Raw genomic sequence first — 22,377 nt, 5'->3', positions numbered from 1 at the left:
CTGGCATTGTCTTGCTTGCAGCAAGGAGGAGCAGGAGCTGGGAAGCCCTCTGCCCCTGCAGCTTTCTGGCCTGAAAGAGCACCTTGCCATTCAAGAAATGTCAGATTCTCAAGGACAGTCTTCTGACTCTCATTGTTCTCACTCTTTTGACACACACATGCATGCACACCCGCACAAGGAGGACTGTTCCCCTTAGGTTTGGAAATGACCTGGCTGGGCATGCGCCTTGGAGATTTCCAGCGGCCCTTGGTCTTCATGCTGCACCTTAGTGTTCCCTTGGACAGGCTGCCCCGCACGGCAGAGGGCTCACGGGCCGACGTGCTGTTGGCCGAAGAGACGCCGCAGGCAGGCATTTTCTAAGGAAGGCGTGCAGGCAGCCTGGGGAGATCTGCTGCCTAGGCTTGATTTCAGTGCCAAGGGATAAAGGGCTCTTTCTGCTGCTTTTGTCTTTCCAGGGGCTTTGGAGCTGTTTATAAAGCCCTTGACACCAGCAGCGGACAACAGGTAAAGTGCCAACAGCCCCGTGCCATTTTGCAGCTCTGGAGCGCTTTCCCCGCTGCTGTGAGCCCTGCCTGGAGGTTTGGGTGGCAGCTCCATGTCTGCAGCAGAGGCTGTTCCTCTGAAGTACACTCTAGGCTCAGGGGGCAGAATGCATTTGGGATGGCCTTTGGTGCTTGTGCTAAGCTCTGCTGTCTAGTGACAAGGCCCTTTGGCCCAGCCCGCTGCCTCATTGCAGCAGCACTCGCTCCGTGCTGCTTGTGATCTCGAGCAGGGGGCGTCTTCTCAAGGTAAACGGTGGCCAATGTCATTTCAGGTGGCAATCAAGATCATGTCGCTTGAGGAGGAGATGTCTGAGGAGCTGGCTGCCAATGAAATCCTGGCCATGAGGGACAACAGGAGTCCCAATATCGTTACCTACATAGACAGGTTGGCGTATTCTCCTGTCAATGGAGCTTTAGCTAGTGCAAGCCCGAAGAGACGATGCCCTTTGGTCACTGGCAGAGAAGGGAGCTGCTGGTGATTTCTCTGCTGGTCTCCAGAGCGTGGCAGGAGGTGGAGCTGGTGATCATGAATCTCATGTGGCACACGTAGTTTGGAGAGCAGTTGCAAAAACCTGGCTCGGGCCCCTGGCTGACTGAGGCTGTGCCCATTGCTGTCTCTCCATGCCGTGGTTTTCTTCTTTCAGCTACCTGGTGGATGCGGAGCTCTGGCTGGCCATGGAGTTCATGGACGGCGGCACCTTGTTTGATGTGCTCAGCGCAGTGTACCCGGAGGAAGGACAGATAGGCGCTGTCTGTCGGGAGGTGAGGGATCCCGCTTGTGCTTCCCCAAGCCTGCCCAGGATGCTGCTTGCCAGCTGGAGGTTAAGGACAGCCGGGATTTCTTGCTCTCACCTTTCTTTTGCTGCTGCTGCTGCTGCTGCTGTCACCACACACAGGAGAAGAGCGAGCATAGGAAGTGAACTGCCTGCCGCTGTCCCCGCACTCCTCAGGCTCTGTTCTTGCACTCTTCCATCCTGTGTGTCCTCTGGCGCTGGTGCTGGCTCACTCGCTTGGTTTCACTTGCTTCCTCTTCTTAGCTTTGCCTGGGAATGTTAGCCTGGAGCCTGTCTGTCTGTCCTACATTCCTTGCCACGGGAAGGCAGCATGCAGGCGGCAGAATTTCCAGCTAAGGCCAAAGAGCCGTCCTCAGCTGCAAAGGATAGCATTGCAGCCCGCATGGCGACGGATTCTGGAACAGCTCTAAGGTGCTGCTTCCTCCTCTGCTGCCACTAGGCTTCCCCAAAAATCTTTGCCGTGCCGCCTCCCAGCCAAAGGTGACGCGCTTCCTACCCAAGGCCGGCGGAACTTTTGGGAGCCCGGATGCCTTCGCTTGGAAATCGAGAAAAAAACTTCCAAGAGTGTTGAAGCAGCAAGCTCTTCTTCGTGACAGCACCATGATGCTGCGCCCTCGCTCACAATTCCCTGAGAAAGCCGTCAATCCCGTTGAGCTCTTTCCTTTCTGGTGGGATGAAATCCGATCCCGTACGTTAACTTTCCCTCCCTCCTTTTTCTCTCTCAGTGCCTGCAAGGACTGCATTTCCTTCATTCCCGCCAAGTCATCCACAGAGACATCAAAAGCAACAACGTCCTTGTGGGCATGGATGGATCTGTCAAGTTGGGTGGGTATCCCTGCTGGGCTGCAGCATTTGCAGCACCTGCCGTGAGCTTGCATTTCGGTGACTGCCACTTGGGCAGAAGCGCCGCTTGGCCAGTGCGTGAATGGTGAGGGTGTTGTGGAAGTGGCTGATGCCTTCTTTGCCTGGCTCCAGGCACGTGGAAGGAGAGCTCAGCTGCTTTTTCAGCTCGATTCAGCATGGCCTGGTCAGGCTTGGAGTGGGCAATGGTTTTGGCCGCTTTGCCAGTGGGAGCTGGCTTTGACAGGCTTTGTTTTTGGCCTCAGGTGACTTTGGCCTCTGTGCTCAGCTCAGCCCTGAGCGCAGCAAGCGCAGCTCCAGCGTCGGCACTCCCAGCTGGATGGCACCGGAGGTGGTGAGAGGAGAAGCCTACGGCCCCAAAGTGGACATCTGGTCCCTGGGCATCATGGGGCTGGAAATGGTGGAAGGGGAAGCTCCTTACGAGCGGGAAGCCCGTCTCAGGGTAAGGTGCAGCTTAGCAAGAGGGCTCTGTGTGGAGAGAGCTGATGTGGCTAGCAAAGGAGCAGGTGCAGTGTCCTCTTGCATCCATGTGCTGTAGGTTTTTGAACTGATAGAAAGGAACGGGCTCCCAAAACTGCAGAACCCCAGGCACCACTCGGCTCTCCTGCGTGACTTCCTCCGCTGCTGCCTGCAGGCAGACGAGGACAGGCGCTGGTCTGCCCAGGAGCTCCTGCAGGTAAGAAAAAGCAAAGGGGCAAAAAGCCCTGTCAGCTGAGGACACCTGCATGAAGGCATGAGGAGGAGTGTGGGCCACATGGCGCAGGCAGCTGCCAGCACAGGAAGGCGCAGGGGGACATGCTGCCCTCGGTGCTCTTTGTGTGTCTTCCTGGTAGCCAGGGAATCCTGCTTGAGCCCGTGAGGATGGGATCCTGGAAAGTAAGAGTTCCTTTCTTTGTTCTTTTTCCTCTGGGCAGCATCCCTTTGTTACCTCCGGCGATCCTGCCTCCAGCCTGGCTGCTCTGATCACCTCAGCCAAGCAAGTGCAGGAAGACTGGAGAGGAGACACCTGCGCCTGAGGAGGCCCTTATGCCCCGCCAGCCGAGAGGAGGGAAAAGCGGATGTGTCATCTTTGGGCAGAGCTCCAGCCATCCCCCGCGTATTAAGAGGAGCTGTGCCATAGATAGGAAATATGATTTTTTTTTTTTCGTATTTGCTCAGTTTAGGTGTTTGGTTAGGTTAGGTTAGGTAAGGTAAGGTAAGGTAAGGTAAGGTAAGGTAAGGTAAGGTTAGGTTAGGTTTGGTTAGGTTAGGTTTGGTTAGGTTAGGTTAGGTTTGGTTAGGTGTGTGCTAGGTTCAATTTAAAGCTCTGTTGTTTTTTCTTTCTCAAAGAGATGAAAGTTTAAAAGAATTAGGAGATATAGGGATCAACATTGAAGGGCTATGGAACATAGATGGCTTAGATAATAGAGGATTGTTTAGCTTAGAATAGAGTGTTGTTAATTTAGGCAAGCTCTGAGGTATCTTTGAAGTAGAAATGAAAGAATTGTCATAAGAAGAATTAAGCTGTGAGAGGAAAAGCTGGGCTGCAGCCGAACTGGAGCCTGCAGGCGCTCCAAGCTGTCAGCCTGAACAGGCCACCTGCAGGACAGAAGGATGAAGATGGAGAAGTAGTGAGGGGATACTTTGTTTCAGTCCGAGTGAGAATAAAAGTCTAAAATATCCAGAGTGTTGTAAGACTCCCTTCCTTGCCAGGCTGTAGCTAAGTGGACGGTCCCCTTCAGAGGCCCAAAGAACATAGTGAGGTAAGCAGCTTTGCTTGCCTGAAGCGTGGAATGCCCGCAGGAAGCTGCCACACTTGCGGGTAATGAACGCCAGGTAATGAGCTCCCATTCAGGACAACACCAGGAGGCAGATGTGCACTCCTTTCTGGGCCTCTTGTTGTGAAGATGTCAGGGTGATCAGCGGGAATGACCATTTTGTTCCCAGCCTCCTCTCACTATGTCACCTATGGGATGGAATGGCATTCTCATAGCGGCATCTGGCCCTTCCTCCCTGCTTCTCTTTTCCCCCCTTTTCAGCCCAGAGCCCCAGGGACCATCTGGGCCAGCCTGATCCCCCACGGCTGTGTGCAACCACCAGGGCCTCCTGCACAGCCCCATTGCCACTCTGCTGCCTCCTTGGCCTTTTCCCACATCTGGGCCAGCCGGCTCTTGCCAGCTGTTGGGCACACACACACACAGCATACCGCACCTGTCAGGGAGCAATTTGATGCAGGAGCCCCTGCTAAGCACGGCTCACCAGCCCGGCACTTTTCCCACCGAGCTGTGGCTCCATTTGGACTCCATCTGCAGGGATACCCACTGTGAGGGACCGCTCAGCGACTGGATGCTCCCTGACTGGTGCCCACAGGCCTGATTTCCACGCCTCCCCATTCCTCCTAGCCCTAAGGCTGCCTCAGCCTTCTAAACACAATTTTCTTTCTCTAATGCCTTCCTGTGCTTTACTTCATACTCTAAGCAGGAGTACACAGTTTTGATTGTCTTTATTCTAGAATTAAGAATAATAAGTTGGAAGTGCTGCTAGAGTTTGTCATTTTGAACTTGAAGCAACTGCAAAAAGTAGAGAAGCTTTTGCTGCAGCTTTTCAGTTAATTTGAAGTCTCCTTCCTCTTCAGTCAGTTTCAGCATATCTGTTGATTTTCCTCTGCTGTCATCTTTTAAGCTTCATCACTTGTCTATGGATCTGTAAAAAACCCCTGTCAACCCAGCGCAAATTTACTAGCCTTTGTATTTTTCCTCCTCTGGAAAAGCTGAAGCTCCTGTGATCTTCTCCTGTGATCTAGACTTTGATTCCCCTCTTGGCTCTGGCTAAGAGCAGAACAAATGGAATTTATTAGCTGCTAGTAAGATCTGCTAGCAAAGGTCGCAGTTAGAGCTAAGCATAAGGCTTCTCTCCCTCCGCCGAATACACATCTTTGTGTCTAGGCCTGGCGATTTCCAGGAGCACCTGGAAGCTACTGCCAAGGACAAAAGTCTCACTCTTGCTGGTTTTGACACGGATTTTTTGGTAGGATTTTGATCTACATCTACAGTCATCTACAGGAACTGGATTTTTAGATACAAAGTGCCTTCAAGCAACATTTCTAAGCATAGTGGGCAAGGAAGTCCAGATACTAAGGAGTTGTGGTTGGTTTTAACTCTGTGGAACATCTGGTACAATATCCCACAACGTGTTATTTTTGACTCTTTCAGGCGTTTAAAACTCAGGCTTATTCTTGTCAACACTTTTCTTTCCTCCCTTCAGAAATCTGCATGCCCAGGTACTCAATTCTTTCTCAGTTTGTTGACAAGCTACCTGTCAGACAATACTTGTCTCTTGACCCAGAGATGGGCAACTGTCACCATTAGGCCGGACGTGGCATACACACGTGATCAGGGTCCAAGAAGAAAAAAGTTTTCTTTATTCTGCCTGTTCTCCAGCTTATACACTCTTAACCAAGCGTGATCTTAAGTCACTGACTACACCACCAGAACTTCTTATATCCATTGGTGCAAAGCAATTAACGTCAATAGAATTGGCAAAAGTTTTACAGAAATTTATAAGGCAAGTATACACATCTACTTAGGCACTAGTCTAGCTTACGAAAATTTCATCTCTCTTTTCTAATTGGTTTCCATGCTGACGGCCTTGTCTTCTTCCTTGCTATGGATACACTGAAAACCCATCAATTGGGATGTCTTCTATGAACTCAGCTTTGCTTGCAGGCCAGCTGTCAAGCCCCTCCATAGGTCAGCACGCACCCACGTGCTTGAGAAGTGACTGCAGCCTAAAATACTCCTGGAAATTTATTATCTTTGCTTCTTTTCCCCCCTAAATGGCATTGAAGAAGTGAGACTTTTCAGAACCAGCTAGCATGCCACCTAGAAGAAGCAGACTTTTGCTTTCAGTCAAAGCTTTTGGGACCAAAAGGCGCGTTTGCTTGGATTCCTTGGATGCCGCTTGGGTTGGCCCATTTTCTGAGTTCCCCTGGGATGCCTTGAGCACTGCCTTATGGACTGGGAGGACATTTTCTGCTGCTTTATGAGTGAGGAGAACTTCCCAGGCTTTTCTTTCGCATCAGCTGTACAGAAGGTTGCCTTGCTGGGCACAAGGAAGCCATAGAACAGCTGCTATTGTGAGGTCAGGGGAGCGGTGCCACGTCACAGTGCTGTCAGCACAGCGTTGCCCCGGTGCACGCAAGGCCTGCTTGTCCAGAGCGGCTCTTCTGCTGGCTCCCTGCAGGAGGATCCTTGTGCTCAAGGAGTTCTCAGCAGATGGCCTGCACCCCGAGAGGAGTCTGGGCTTTGCCTTGGCTGGCATCCAGTGTGCAAACCCGCACAGCGCTGCCAAAATGATCGGGCAGGTCTGTGCCGCGGTTTGCACGGTCTTTTCTGTTGTCTATTCTGGCTACTACCTGACCCAGCTGACTCGTAAGTAAAGGTTTCTCCTGGGGCTGGCATCACCCGGCTTTTGCTTGACTCTGCTCTTTATGCCACAGCAGTGACCGAGTTTATTTGGGAACAAAATGGCCATGAAGATGCCACCGCTTTGGTCAATGTCCTGCCAGCAGCATCAGCTAAAAAGGGGGCATCTGTGTACTGGGGGGCGGGTGCAGAGTATTTGCCCTGCAACCTGCAGCGGTTGCCTTCCCTCCCCGAGAGAGTGCGCGGCACTGGAGTCTGTCATTTCCTCCGCTTGCTGCTTCAAGCAAGACAAGCTGCTAATCGCAGACTCGGAGGGGAGATGCTCAGAAGTACTGCTAGCAACTCAGTGGCTCTCTCCAGGAGCGAAGGAAAGCACCGTTCGCTCCCAATCCTGCCCCTTAGAGGCCTTGGCTGTGTGACTTGACCCTTTGATGGTGTGCCAAGACTGCGATTGCCTTGGCTCTGCAGCACAAAGTCCAGTGCAGGGAGGGTTTGCTGCTGAGCCCAGCAGCTGTTCCTGGGCTGCTTCAGCAGGGAGCTGCCACAGGGAAGGGGCTCTTTGGGGAAGCTTTGCTGGGCTACCATCTTCAGCCAAGGCATGGGATTTAGGGCATGCCTTTTAAAAGAATCTACATCTAAAATGCAGGAAGGAGAAGAGGAAATTGCTGCTTGAGCTGTTGGGCACAAGGGAAGCTCAGAGGGTTGAAGAGCAAGGGGCATTTCCAGCAGCGTCTTTCTATTTCTCTCTTGGCAAAAGAGGCCCAAATGTAGACAGAGCCTACTCTAGCGTCCTTGTTGTTCTCTTGCCTGCTGTGGGAAAGAGCTGTTGCTCCTGGAGGCCTGTTGGGAAAGGGAAATGCTCTGTGTTGGGACTGCCTTGTGCTGCGGGAGTGGCCAGCACAGGCACTTTTCTAAGGGCCTCTGGTTCCTTTTGCCTTGCTCGCTGCAGGTCACCTGACACGCGGATGGAGGCAAGCCTGGCCTTTGGTGAGTGGCAAAGGAAGCTGGGACGTTGCTGGCGTGTGACAATGGGGCGGCAATTCTGCCAGCTTGGCCTCTTGCAGTCCAGTGTGGAGTGCCAGCGTGGGAGGCTGAAAGAAAGGCCAAGTGCCCCGTGGCATCAGCAGTAGCAAAGGGAGCACTGGCTGTTTGCTGATTTTGCAGGGAAGAGCCTTTCAAGAGATGAAAGGCAAATGGGACAGCTGCAAGGCATCTTGCTGCTTCTAGGCAGCAGGGAAGCTCAAATGCACAGCAAGATGGGAGTAGCCCCTCATTCAGCCAACTTCCTGGGCTTTTCATGACTCAGAGTCCCACTTGTATCAAAGTCTACCATTTCCCCTTCTTCTGGGTCCTTTCCCAGCTCAACAGAAAGCAGCTCCTGAGGGATTGCCTTTTGCCCATCTCTCTCACTTCTGTCTGTCTGCAGGCCTCAACAGCAGGGTCAGCAGCTCCTCTGGCTGCCTCTGGCATTGAGGAAGAGGCTGAAGAGGAGAAAAGGAGCATCAAGCCTCCAGCTGCTCTCCCTGCACAGCCTGAGCTTACAGAGCCGGTAAGTGGCAGTGAGCTTGGCACTGCCTTTGGTGCAGGGCCAGGCTTCCAGTTTTGGAGCAGCCCTTGTTGCTCGTGGCTGATGATGCTGGCGGCTGTGTGCCTGCCGGGACCTAGTGCTGCTTCAGGCAAGCCAGGGAGCCCTGGCCAATGGGGTCTGAAGTTTGGCATTTAAGCTGGGATGCTGAGAGGGCCCGAGAATGTCTCCTGGCATCAGACAGGAGGCAGCATTCAATGATTCTCAGTGTAGCAGTCAGCCCCGTGTGCCCATTGTCAGTGCAGGCTGCCTGTGGTCAGCGGACGGAGCGGTCCAAAGACGCAGTTGCCGGCCTTGCAGGGGACCTGGCAGACACTGGCCCCTGGAAGGGACCTGCCCTCTCCATGGACTAATTAGCTTCAGGCTGTGCTTCACTTCCAGCCGCTCAGAGCAGCCTTTGCAGAGGAGAATCCTTGGCAGCCCTACATTGTGAAGGGCGCGTGGGTCTGGGCAGGGCAGGAAGGCGTCTCCGAAGGGCCGCTCCCTAAAGGCTGCCATGGACAGGGGCAATGCGTGAGAAGGATCAGAGAAGGGCCATGCTGCGGGCTTCTGAGCAGAGCACTGCATGCCAGCTGCGGGCTGATTTCATTGCCCAGGGAAAGACAGGAGGAGGAAAGCAACAAGGCTCTGGGGAACTGCTCTGATGGCTTTCTGGATCTTGGCAGCCCCATGGATCCCTTGTTGCCAGTGTCTTGCAGAAAAGCTGAAAACATGGAGCATGGAGGTGGCCCTGAGGGGCTGGATCCAAGTAGCCTTTGGGCTTTTGCCAAAGTTGCCTTTGAGAAGGGGACATGGGAAAGGCCCCAGCTGGAGAGGCCTGGCGGTGGCTGACAGCACCTTCCCAAGGCCTTGCTTTGGCCCTGCACTCGGCGGGGCATGCGTGCCAGGCACCCTTCTGACGGGCAATCCTTTCTGGTCCCAGCTCAACACAGGCTCTGCAATTCAACCTGGTGCCGCTGGACCAGCGTGGCCTGCAGCAGCCAGCTCGCCCCCCGCTGCTGGCACTTCCTGCAGCAGCGCAGCCCAGCAGCCCGAGATGAGGCAGGAGCAGGCCCGGAAGACACTGAGTAAGTCGGCTGCATTTCTTGTCTGCCAGAGCAGTGTGTTGTGTGCGTGTCTGGGTGTAGGCTGTGCCAGAAGTTGCCCCTCGCTCTCAGAGGCGCTTAGGCCTCTCGGCAGAAGCCGTTGTTGTGCTTTGAGGCAGCGCGGCAGCGCTCAGGGACTTCCTGCTGCCTGTGAGGGCGGCTGGGCCTGGCTTGGCTCTGCCTGGGCTGCCTTGTGTGCCAAAGACAAAAGCAGAGATTGTTTCTGCTTGAGCAGAAGGCTGGCACCTAGCAAGTGACTAGGCCCCAGGGAGCTCTCTGGCCTCAGCTGTTTTCGGGCTCCCGTTCTTACACCTCCTCTGGCTCAGACACTTTGTGGCCCTGGCAGTGGACCTGCCAGTGATGGTGGCTGTGACTGCAGAGGCTGCAAAGGCCCTTGGTGACCTCTTAGGGCCCTCTTCTTAAGGTCTCATCATTTTGGCTTATGGCATGGGGTGCTGCGCTTGAAAGAAACCAAGGCCTTCTTGGAAAGGCCACCTGATGAAAGGTGGAGAAGATGGCCCTCCCACTTGCTGGTCTCAGCAGCTGGAAGCCAGGGGACCGCAAAGGGCCCAGAGCTGCCGGCAGCGGGGCTGCCTTTGGGAGGGTGTGGGGAGCGGCGTCTCTGTGTGCGAGTGAGCGCCCTGCGCTGCTTTTGTCTTTCAGGGAGCGTTGTGAGTCCGGGCCAGCCAATGAGCAAATACACGTCATTTGAAGAACTGGGACGAGGGTAAGCGTGGCCTCGGCTCCTTTTACAAAAGTGTGGGCCAGGTCTTTGGCTGGTGCAAGATCAAGCGTGAAGTCAGGCAAGCTCCAATCACGGTCAGGCTCTGGCTTTACCTCCTGTCGCCTGCCTGGACTGCTGGGGCAGAGCAATCCGAAGGCCCCATCAGAGACAAGTTGATGCTGGCATTGTCTTGCTTGCAGCAAGGAGGAGCAGGAGCTGGGAAGCCCTCTGCCCCTGCAGCTTTCTGGCCTGAAAGAGCACCTTGCCATTCAAGAAATGTCAGATTCTCAAGGACAGTCTTCTGACTCTCATTGTTCTCACTCTTTTGACACACACATGCATGCACACCCGCACAAGGAGGACTGTTCCCCTTAGGTTTGGAAATGACCTGGCTGGGCGTGCACCTTGGAGATTTCCAGCGGCCCTTGGTCTTTATGCTGCACCTTAGTGTTCCCTTGGACAGGCTGCCCCGCACGGCAGAGGGCTCACGGGCCGACGTGCTGTTGGCCGAAGAGACGCCGCAGCCAGGCGTTTTCTAAGGAAGGCGTGCAGGCAGCCTGGGGAGAACTGCTGCCTCGGCTTGATTTCAGTGCCAAGGGATAAAGGGCTCTTTCTGCTGCTTTTGTCTTTCCAGGGGCTTTGGAGCTGTTTTTAAAGCCCTTGACACCAGCAGCGGACAACAGGTAAAGTGCCAACAGCCCCGTGCCATTTTTGCAGCTCTGGAGCGCTTTCCCCGCTGCTGTGAGCCCTGCCTGGAGGTTTGGGTGGCAGCTCCATGTCTGCAGCAGAGGCTGTTCCTCTGAAGTACACTCTAGGCTCAGGGGGCAAAATGCATTTGGGATGGCCTTTGGTGCTTCTGCTAAGCTCTGCTGTCTAGTGACAAGGCCCTTTGGCCCAGCCCGCTGCCTCATTGCAGCAGCACTCGCTCCGTGCTGCTTGTGATCTCGAGCAGGGGGCGTCTTCTCAAGGTAAACGGTGGCCAATGTCATTTCAGGTGGCAATCAAGATCATGTCGCTTGAGGAGGAGATGTCCGAGGAGCTGGCTGCCAATGAAATCCTGGCCATGAGGGACAACAGGAGTCCCAATATCGTTACCTACTTAGACAGGTTGGCGTATTCTCCTGTCAATGGAGCTTTAGCTAGTGCAAGCCCGAAGAGACGATGCCCTTTGGTCACTGGCAGAGAAGGGAGCTGCTGGTGATTTCTCTGCTGGTCTCCAGAGCGTGGCAGGAGGTGGAGCTGGTGATCATGAATCTCGTGTGGCACACGTAGCTTGGAGAGCAGTTGCAAAAACCTGGCTCGGGCCCTCGGCTGACTGAGGCTGTGACCATTGCTGACTCTCCATGCCGTGGTTTTCTTCTTTCAGCTACCTGGTGGATGCGGAGCTCTGGCTGGCCATGGAGTTCATGGACGGCGGCACCTTGTTTGATGTGCTCAGCGCAGTGTACCCGGAGGAAGGACAGATAGGCGCTGTCTGTCGGGAGGTGAGGGATCCCGCTTGTGCTTCCCCAAGCCTGCCCAGGATGCTGCTTGCCAGCTGGAGGTTAAGGACAGCCGGGATTTCTTGCTCTCACCTTTCTTTTGCTGCTGCTGCTGCTGCTGCTGTCACCACACACAGGAGAAGAGCGAGCATGGGAAGTGAACTGCCTGCCGCTGTCCCCGCACTCCTCAGGCTCTGTTCTTGCACTCTTCCATCCTGTGTGTCCTCTGGCGCTGGTGCTGGCTGACTCGCTTGGGTTCACTTGATTCCTCTTCTTAGCTTTGCCTGGGAATGTTAGCCTGGAGCCTGTCTGTCTGTCCTACATTCCTTGCCACGGGAAGGCAGCATGCAGGCGGCAGAATTTCAAGCTAAGGCCAAAGAGCCGTCCTCAGCTGCAAAGGATAGCATTGCAGCCCGCATGGCGATGGATTCTAAGGTGCTGCTTCCTCCTCTGCTGCCACTAGGCTTCCCCAAAAATCTTTGCCGTGCCGCCTCCCAGCCAAAGGTGACGCGCTTCCTACCCAAGGCCGGCGGAACTTTTGGGAGCCCGGATGCCTTCGCTTGGAAATCGAGAAAAAAACTTCCAAGAGTGTTGAAGCAGCAAGCTCTTCTTCGTGACAGCACCATGATGCTGTGCCCTCGCTCACAATTCCCTGAGAAAGCCGTCAATCCCGTTGAGCTCTTTCCTTTCTGGTGGGATGAAATCCCATCCCGTACGTTAACTTTCCCTCCCTCCTTTTTCTCTCTCAGTGCCTGCAAGGACTGCATTTCCTTCATTCCCGCCAAGTCATCCACAGAGACATCAAAAGCAACAACGTCCTTGTGGGCATGGATGGATCTGTCAAGTTGGGTGGGTATCCCTGCTGGGCTGCAGCATTTGCAGCACCTGCCGTGAGCTTGCATTTCGGTGACTGCCACTTGGGCAGAAGCGCCGCTTGGCCAGTGCGTGAATGGTGAGGGTGTTGTGGAAGTGGCTGATGCCTTCTTTGCCTGGCTCCAGGCACGTGGAAGGAGAGCTCAGCTGCTTTTTCAGCTCGATTCAGCATGGCCTGGTCAGGCTTGGAGTGGGCAATGGTTTTGGCCACTTTGCCAGTGGGAGCTGGCTTTGACAGGCTTTGTTTTTGGCCTCAGGTGACTTTGGCCTCTGTGCTCAGCTCAGCCCTGAGCGCAGCAAGCGCAGCTCCAGCGTCGGCACTCCCAGCTGGATGGCACCGGAGGTGGTGAGAGGAGAAGCCTACGGCCCCAAAGTGGACATCTGGTCCCTGGGCATCATGGGGCTGGAAATGGTGGAAGGGGAAGCTCCTTACGAGCGGGAAGCCCGTCTCAGGGTAAGGTGCAGCTTAGCAAGAGGGCTCTGTGTGGAGAGAGCTGATGTGGCTAGCAAAGGAGCAGGTGCAGTGTCCTCTTGCATCCATGTGCTGTAGGTTTTTGAACTGATAGAAAGGAACGGGCCCCCAAAACTGCAGAACCCCAGGCACCACTCGGCTCTCCTGCGCGACTTCCTCCGCTGCTGCCTGCAGGCAGACGAGGACAGGCGCTGGTCTGCCCAGGAACTCCTGCAGGTAAGAAAAAGCAAAGGGGCAAAAAGCCCTGTCAGCTGAGGACACCTGCATGAAGGCATGAGGAGGAGTGTGGGCCACGTGGCGCAGGCAGTTCCCAGCACAGGAAGGCGCAGGGGGACATGCTGCCCTCGGTGCTCTTTGTGTGTCTTCCTGGTAGCCAGGGAATCCTGCCTGAGCCCGTGAGGATGGGACCCTGGAAAGTAAGAGTTCCTTTCTTTGTTCTTTTTCCTCTGGGCAGCATCCCTTTGTTACCTCCGGCGATCCTGCCTCCAGCCTGGCTGCTCTGATCACCTCAGCCAAGCAAGTGCAGGAAGACTGGAGAGGAGACACCTGCGCCTGAGGAGGCCCTTATGCCCCGCCAGCCGAGAGGAGGGAAAAGGGGATGTGTCATCTTTGGGCAGAGCTCCAGCCATCCCCCGCGTATTAAGAGGAGCTGTGCCATAGATAGGAAATATGATTTTTTTTTTTCGTATTTGCTCAGTTTAGGTGTTTGGTTAGGTTTGGTAAGGTAAGGTAAGGTAAGGTAAGGTAAGGTAAGGTAAGGTTAGGTTAGGTTAGGTTTGGTTAGGTTAGGTTTGGTTAGGTGTGTGCTAGGTTCAATTTAAAGCTCTGTTGTTTTTTCTTTCTCAAAGAGATGAAAGTTCAAAAGAATTAGGATATATTGGGATCAACATTGAAGGGCTATGCAACGTAGATAGCTTAGATAATAGAGGATTGTTTAGCTTAGAATAGAGTGTTGTTAATTTAAGGAAGCTCTGAGGTATCTTTGAAGTAGAAATGAAAGAATTGTCATAAGAAGAATTAAGCCGTGAGAGGAAAAGCTGGGCTGCAGCCGAACTGGAGCCTGCAGGCGCTCCAAGCTGTCAGCCTGAACAGGCCACCTGCAGGACAGAAGGATGAAGATGGAGAAGTAGTGAGGGGATACTTTGTTTCAGGCCGAGTGAGAATAAAAGTCTAAAATATCCAGAGTGTTGTAAGACTCCCTTCCTTGCCAGGCTGTAGCTAAGTGGACGGTCCCCTTCAGAGGCCCAAAGAACATAGTGAGGTAAGCAGCTTTGCTTGCCTGAAGCGTGGAATGCCCGCGGGAAGCTGCCAGACTTGCGGGTAATGAACGCCAGGTAATGAGCTCCCATTCAGGACAACACCAGGAGGCAGATGTGCACTCCTTTCTGGGCCTCTTGTTGTGAAGATGTCAGGGTGATCAGCGGGAATGACCATTTTGTTCCCAGCCTCCTCTCACTATGTCCCCTATGGGATGGAATGGCATTCTCATAGCGGCATCTGGCCCTTCCTCCCGGCTTCTCTTTTCCCCCCTTTTCAGCCCAGAGCCCCAGGGACCATCTGGGCCAGCCTGATCCCCCACGGCTGTGTGCAACCACCAGGGCCTCCTGCACAGCCCCATTGCCACTCTGCTGCCTCCTTGGCCTTTTCCCACATCTGGGCCAGCCGGCTCTTGCCAGCTGTTGGGCACACACACACACAGAGCATACCGCACCTGTTGGGGAGCAATTTGATGCAGGAGCCCCTGCTAAGCACGGCTCACCAGCCCGGCACTTTTCCCACCGAGCTGTGGCTCCATTTGGACTCCATCTGCAGGGATACCCACTGTGAGGGACCGCTCAGGGACTGGATGCTCCCTGCCTGGTGCCCACAGGCCTGATTTCCACGCCTCCCCATTCCTCCTAGCCCTAAGGCTGCCTCAGCCTTCTAAACACAATTTTCTTTCTCTAATGCCTTCCTGTGCTTTACTTCATACTCTAAGCAGGAGTACACAGTTTTGATTGTCTTTATTCTAGAATTAAGAATAATAAGTTGGAAGTGCTGCTAGAGTTTGTCATTTTGAACTTGAAGCAACTGCAAAAAGTAGAGAAGCTTTTGCTGCAGCTTTTCAGTTAATTTGAAGTCTCCTTCCTCTTCAGTCAGTTTCAGCATATCTGTTGATTTTCCTCTGCTGTCATCTTTTAAGCTTCATCACTTGTCTATGGATCTGTAAAAAACCCCTGTCAACCCAGCGCAAATTTACTAGCCTTTGTATTTTTCCTCCTCTGGAAAAGCTGAAGCTCCTGTGATCTTCCTCTGTGATCTAGACTTTGATTCCCCTCTTGGCTCTGGCTAAGAGCAGAACAAATGGAATTTATTAGCTGCTAGTAAGATCTGCTAGCAAAGGTCGCAGTTAGAGCTAAGCATAAGGCTTCTCTCCCTCCGCCGAATACACATCTTTGTGTCTAGGCCTGGCGATTTCCAGGAGCACCTGGAAGCTACTGCCAAGGACAGAAGTCTCACTCTTGCTGGTTTTGACACGGAGTTTTTGGTAGGATTTTGATCTACATCTACAGTCATCTACAGGAACTGGATTTTTAGATACAAAGTGCCTTCAAGCAACATTTCTAAGCATAGTGGGCAAGGAAGTCCAGATACTAAGGAGTTGTGGTTGGTTTTAACTCTGTGGAACATCTGGTACAATATCCCACAACGTGTTATTTTTGACTCTTTCAGGCGTTTAAAACTCAGGCTTATTCTTGTCAATACTTTTCTTTCCTCCCTTCAGAAATCTGCATGCCCAGGACTTGTGTTTCCTACTTCATCCTGGGTCACTTAATTTGAAAAGTTTTAGACTTGGATTTTCAACAGTGAATTGTCATTGGCCCAGACTTCAAATTCTCTCAGCACATTCATGTTTTCAACATGACAATTTTTACACTCCAAAATAGTATCTTTCACAGAATTTTAGTAAAAAAAAAATGGGTGAAGAGCCCTCCACTTAATGCTTTTGCTTCATGAAAATTCCATATTGATCCAGAATAAAGTGGATTTATCTGGATACTCCTGGAAACTCCATGCCTTCTTTCTCCCCTTCTGCAGGAGCACTGGCGGGTGGGACGGTCGGGACGGACGGAGACGAGAGATCTCTGCAGCCAGGCCGTGGAACCTGCGGCTCATTGCAAAGGGCCTGGGTGCAGGGCCCTGCTTGGAGCTGCCAGGCACAGCTCGGAGCAGGCCCGAGAGAAGAGAGGGGCAGAGAGGCTGAGAGGGGGAGAGAGTAAGAGGGGAAGAGCGTAAGAGAGCGAGGTTCCCGCTACAATACAATAAATCTTCTTCTCTGTTGAATAGTCTAATTCTCACTAACCAATCTAGTCCAAGATACAAATCCTATAGCATTCACATCCAGCCTGTAAGAATCATTACATTACCATACTGTGTTACATTTTAAACCCTAAAAACTCCTCTTTGGACCCCTTCTGCTGAGCTAGTAGGGTCTGTTCTGAACCTTGGACCTGCCTGCAAGCAGAGGGAATTGTTTCCTCAAAAGGGGATTACCTTCAGTTGGGCCACACCATTGTTTTCCAGTTGTTCACTAACTAAGGTATCTCAAAGCTTGCTTTCATTTCAATCTTGCTTATAGTTTCTATATTCTCAAAATCTTTTGCCAGACAATCATATTTATAAGGCTTTCCTGTTTCATCTTCCTCAATACCCTTCCTTTCCTCAAGACAAGGAATACCAACGTGTTTGTTTGAAGATCATGCATTTAGTAATGCAAGTTAGTTAAAATCATCTGATCTGGAATCCCTTCCCCACTTCAAAACCCACACACTTCATTTTTGACTCCAGCTGCAGCAGACCTAGACATCTCTTTCACCTGCTTTCTCTCTTGTAATTGACCAGCCCTTTCTCTCTTTGACTACTCATTTGGTCAAATAAAACTAAAATGCAATGATCCCTTGAAACATGGTGCTCTAGTCAGCATATTTCCTATTTTCCCATTTATTAGGCAACAAGACTTCATTCTGACAGGTAATAAATACAGACCTTCAGCTTTAAGAGGCAGAGCACATGAATTCCATTCAAATGGGCTCCTTCATATTTACTTTCTCTTCAGAATGACTCACGAACCGTTTCAAGTTTGGATAAGCAATTAATGCATCAGTGACTAACACACAAGGAAGAGATGATTGTGAGCAAGCAAATAATGGCTTGCTTAGCCACACAGCAGGCTCTGCACTTTTGAAAGAGAATTTCATTACATTTTGTGAGTTTTAAAGAAGGAAATGGAGAACAAGAGTCTCTATATGTTTGGAAGTATCATATATAATTCTGCAAGTGTCAATGTGAGAATCTACAGAGTATCCTGCTTAATGATACATGTAGTTGTGCAGTTTTTTTATTTGTTCATGGGTATGTTTGTGTAAATAACCACATGGAAAGGAATTCGTCTTACATCTTGCAGCAATATTTAAATGGGATGAATATTCATGCTCTAAGCTCTGTGGGCTTTGGCAAGAACACTAATGCCTATATAGCAAGGTTTCCTTTTACAAAACTCTTTTTTCCTACTCCTTTCCAACTTGTTCCCTGCTCTCCTTGGGTCAGCAGAGCAGAGCCACTCTGCCTCCACCTGGAATTTGTCTGTCCCTTTCTTCTTCCTGTTCCAAAATCACCCTTAATCCCTGCGTCCCACAGCTCTGCCCACTGACAAATAAGTGCAGCACCAACCAGTTCATGGTCTCCACACCTGTGCAGTATTTGCTGCCATTCTGCAGAACCCAGTGGAGATGTGGGGGGCTTTTCTACCATTGGTGGATTTCTGTATTTTCACATCTCCACAATTGTCATGGATTTAATGCTGCTTCTGTTCCTGAAGTCTCTCTATGTCCATTTATCTGCTGCTATTGCTCAGGGTCCCCAGTGCTTTTCAGCTGGAGCAGAATTGTTTTAGCAAACACCTGTGTGAATGCTCGTGCAGATACAGTGTAATAGGGACTTAGGAGAGCTGCATCATACAAAACAACATCAGTGGGCATTTTTAGGAGAATCTGAAGAAGAGGGGATGTAGTTCTTACACTCTGGACAACAGCTCCAAGTGCCTGCTGTCACAGAGCACCCTGCAGATCATCCTGTGCTCCTTTGTGCTCGGCCTGAGGTGCCCGTGCTGCTCTCTGGGCTTGTGCAGAGCCAAGGAGATCCCCGTGGAGGCCACTCTACAGCCTCATGCATGCACAAGAACTTTAGGACACATTTAAGACTCACACACATGCAACAAACCCAAACCAAACTGAAACACCACAACAAACTCTGAAAAATGCCAATCACTTCTTTTTAAAATTTTAAAAGTTTAATAGTAATAAAATGGTTATAAAAATTGTAATACAATTAGAGTAGTAATAATTTGGACAATTTGAATTAGGACAATATGAGACAACAAATACAAAGAGTTACGGACGTCTGGGTACCATTTTCTGGGCAGCAAAAGCCCGAAAAAGGACACCCGTTAACACAGGATTAACCCTTAAAAGCAACAGCCTGTTGCATATTCATACACTTCATACATGATGCATAAATTCCATTCAAACACAGGATTCTGTCTGGTCATAGTCAACTTCTTCCTCCGAATCCTAACAGCGCCTTGGAGGCGGGAAGAAGTTCGTTTCTTCTGATAAGAGGGCCATAAATTCTTTTTCTCTGAAAGATTCAGGTGTCCTGTGGCTGCTACCTCACTGCAAGCCCTTCCTTTAAAAAAAGTATCCTACATAGCATCGTTTCTATTTTAACAATTTTAATAACCTAAAACTATATTTAACACAGTACTTAAGAGAATCAATACAGCATTAATTTCTAACACAAGACATATCACATTCATTTTAATATTTGCGAAAAGCAAATCATAAAATACATGCATTTTTCACAAAATCAAAAAACCCATGGAAATTTGTTTCCAAGTTATAATCGATTGTCTCGTGTCACCTCCATTCTGTTTTCCAAAGCAGTGTCAGTGTTCAGACAGAAGGACAAAGAGAGGTTTTAGCAGGACTGACCAAGTTTTGGAGGGATGGAGCTGCTCTCCCCCATCAGAGCCTGCTGGCTCTGCCTTTCTGTCTGGATGGGCGGCACAGCCGCGGCCATGGCAGAGCAGCCTCCTGTGCCCCCGCAGTGGGGCTCAGCAGCACTTTAAGCCACTCTCACCCTGCACTGCCCAAGGGCTGCTCCGGCAGCGTCCTCAGCTCTCTCTTGCCCCTTTCCCTCCGTGCTGCCCTGGCAGCTGAAAGCCCGGCTGGCCCAGGGGGGTCTGGGCTCTCAGCCACAGTTGGGTTCTGCTGCTCCAAGCCTGGAGCTGCCACGCTGGGGAACCCACAGCTGAGACCTTCCCTGGAGTGCAGCAAACAGAGGGCCTGACACGAGGGGAAAGGGCCCTGAGGTCAGGCCAGAGATGAAGGAAAAGGAAAATGGCAAAGGAGAGAAGAGAAAATTCACAGGGCTTGAGAGCTGAATCTTCCCTGCAAACTTTGCATACAAGTCTGGATTCCCAAAAGATCACTGGTGTCTGAGTTTATTATGAAATAAAAGAGATTAAAAAGAATATTGATTAGTTGCTTATTGGCTATTCTGAGCACTGATGATTTTGGGATCGGAAGGAAAATGGAGTATGTGACCATGCTATTAAAAAAAGATACATATGCGTATAAAAATGTAGGAATCAAAAACACAACATAAAAAGCCAAAGATCAAACTAATTCTGGCATTTCCTCATTTGGAAAGTAAGGAATCTGAGCTACAGGTTTCTAAAATCCTTGCAGGTACTTTTATATGTAATACAAGCATACAAGACTTCAGAATGGCATTTTCAAAAGCACTGTGTCTTCACCATGTTCTAACAGTTTTCCAAACAGTTGGAGACAAGAAAATATCAAAGTTCTGGAACCTCTCAAGTCCCTTCATCTCAGTCTAATCTTGAAAGAAAAATCCAAGTTATTGTCTTCTGAATAATAGGTATATTATATTTTATTAAGGAGACATTTGCCTTGGTTGTTTTTTTTTTTTTTAATCAGCTGTCCAGTACTGGGAAGGAAACAAGGAAGAAAACAAGATCTTTCTGGAGGCCTAGAATGGTAGCAGAAAGAAGAATTTAAAAGACTCCATTTAGAGCTTCATTTTTCCTACTGGTTATTTTTTCTGGAATTGCCTAGCTAAAACCTGCCAGAATTGCTCTAACAGACTGGTTTCTTCCAAGAGAGTAAGAAGGAGAGGAAAATACAGGTCAGTCAGCCTTGCCTCCATCCCCTGACAGGTGATGGAGTAACCAATCCTGGAAACCGATCCAAACAAACGGAGAAGAAGTTGATTGGGAGTGATGGTTAAGCTACCTGATGCCCGTGATAGGACAGCCAAACGGATGGATATGGGTGGAGCAATGGATGATGTCTACCCCAGCTTTCCCCAAGCCTTTGAGACAGTCTCCTACAGCATCCTTAAACACAAACTGCCAAAATGCCCAGCGAGGAAGGCTGAAAAATGGATGAGGACTGTCATCAGTGGCACAAAGTAGAGCTGGAGGCAAGTCACGGCTGCTCTGAGCCCCAGGGGCTGATGCTGGGGCAGATGCTCTTTAATGTCTTCATTCATGGCCGGGCTGGAGGAGCAGCTCACCCTCAGCAAGTCTGCAGACAAAACAAAGCTGGCAGGAGCAGCTGAGAGCCCAAATGATTGCGCCATTCAGAGGGACCTCGGCAGCCTAAAGAACCGGCCTGAGGGGAATCTGATGGAGTTCAAGGATGGGAAATGAGAAGTCTGGGACCTGGGCAGGAATAAGCGCAGGCATCAAGAGCTGCAGGAGGCTGACTGCGAGAGAAGCGGCTGTTTTCTCTTCCTTGTCTTGCTGGTTGGGGGTTGTACCGCAGGGCCAAGGCAGAAGGATGCCTGCAGGCAGAGAAAGAGGGGGTTGGCAGCTGGCCCTGCCGAGCCGAGCGCGGCCAGCCCCGGAGCCGCCCCGCCCGCGCTGTGCCCGCAGCCCCGGCTCTGCCGCGCTCGTCCCCGCCAAGTCCGGCCCGCGCCGGGGCCGCGCTGGGCGCACGCGGGCCCGAGCGCAGCGCCCCCCTCAGGCCGCGCGCCGCCGGCGCAGCCGCGGCCGTTGCGCTGCGGGCGTTGTGGCCACAGTCGGCGATGGACGCCATGGCGGAGCTGCCGCTGCCCGCCGGGCTCAGCGCCGGCACCTTCCCCGCCAAGCTCTGGCGCCTGGTGAACAGCCCCCGCGTCCGCTCCGTGCGCTGGGACAGCCGCGCCCAGGGGCTGCTCATCGACCGCTGCCTCTTGGAGCGAGAGCTGCTCAGCTCGGGCCACGCCCACAGGGGCCGTGGCCATGGGTCGGCCCCGGTGCCGCACACCTTCAGGGCCACGCAGTTCCGCAGCTTCGTGCGGCAGCTCTACCGCTACGGCTTCCGCAAGGTGCCGGGCTGGGTGGGCTCGGCTGCGCCGGGCGATGCCGGGGCCTGGCTCCACTACTGCAACCCCTGCTTTCGCCGCGACCGCCCCGACCTCCTGCTCCGCATCAAGCGCCGCAGCACGGCCAACAGGCAGCGGCCGGCGGCGGGCCGGGAGGGCCGCAGGCGCCCGCCCTGCGGCTCCCGGCAGCTCCCCGGGCCGCGGCCGCTGCCGGCCGGGCGGCGCGGGCGCGGTCGCTTCCAGCCGCTGCCCAGGGAGCGGCCGCCGCTGCCGGCCGGGCGCCCGCCCAGCGGCTTCCTCCTGCTGCACAGGGAGCGGACGCTGCCGGACGGGCGGGAGCTGCGCAGCCCCCGGCCCGGCCGCCTCCAGCAGCCCCCCGGCGAGCGGCCGCTGCTCGCCCGGCGCCCGCCCTGCGGCTTCCACCTGCTGCACAGGGAGCGGCCGCTGCCGGCCCGGCGGGAGGGGCCGAGCCGCTTCCAGGAGCTCTACGGGGAGCGGCCGCCGCCCGCCGAGCGGGAGGTGCTCGGCATCCCGCCCTGCCACTTCCTCCGGCTCCACGGGGAGCGGCCACTGCCGCTCGGGCGGGAGGGGCCCCGCAGCCGCTCGCAGGAGCTCTACGGGGAGCAGCTGCCTCCGGCCGAGCGGGAGGTGCTCGGGCTCCAGCCCTGCAGCTTCCAGCAGCTCCACAGGGAGCAGCAGCCCCCAGCCTACGACGCACGAGGTAGGAAAAGAGCTGTAGCCTTGTTTTTCCGAAAGGTCGTGAAAAGTGACCGTTTCAAGTAGTTTTCCACAAGGCTCTGTCATTCTCGGCCAGAAGTTGTCAAGCCTACTAGCAAGGGGCACCTAGGAGGCCGAAAGATTCTCTGCCTGCTTTGCCTGTGTGCTTCCCGTGATGTTTGATCCACAGCAGCACTAGAGCTCTGTGTCCCACAGCCACGTTGTGGAGCCTGACCAATGTGTTTGGATTCTTGCAGCCAGCCCGGGCACTTCAGGGCCCAGCGCTCCCGCTGGCAGTGCAGCTTGTGCAGCATGGACGGCCTCCAGCTCAGCACAGAACGCGCCTGGGGAGGAGGAATGGCCACCAGCAGATCTAGGCCTTGCCGTAGAGAAAATGATTCGGGAGATCA

The 22,377-nt window shown here is 52.8% G+C and overlaps 1 protein-coding gene across 1 annotated transcript in view; it reads right to left on the bottom strand.

Moving 5' to 3' along the window:
• The window catches only part of LOC143692794 (TOG array regulator of axonemal microtubules protein 2-like), a 53,784-nt gene extending 32,802 nt beyond the window's left edge, over window positions 1-20,982 (bottom strand). The window contains exon 1 of the mRNA XM_077173027.1: window positions 20,857-20,982. Within this exon, the coding sequence (XP_077029142.1) occupies window positions 20,857-20,982 (126 nt within the window). The remainder of the gene's footprint in view (window positions 1-20,856) is intronic.
• Window positions 20,983-22,377: the final 1,395 nt, after the last annotated feature.

The sequence above is a fragment of the Agelaius phoeniceus genome, unplaced genomic scaffold (assembly GCF_051311805.1).
Source record: "Agelaius phoeniceus isolate bAgePho1 unplaced genomic scaffold, bAgePho1.hap1 Scaffold_105, whole genome shotgun sequence".
NCBI classification, from domain to species: Eukaryota; Metazoa; Chordata; class Aves; order Passeriformes; family Icteridae; genus Agelaius; species Agelaius phoeniceus.
This window is presented reverse-complemented; position numbering and strand designations above follow the sequence as displayed.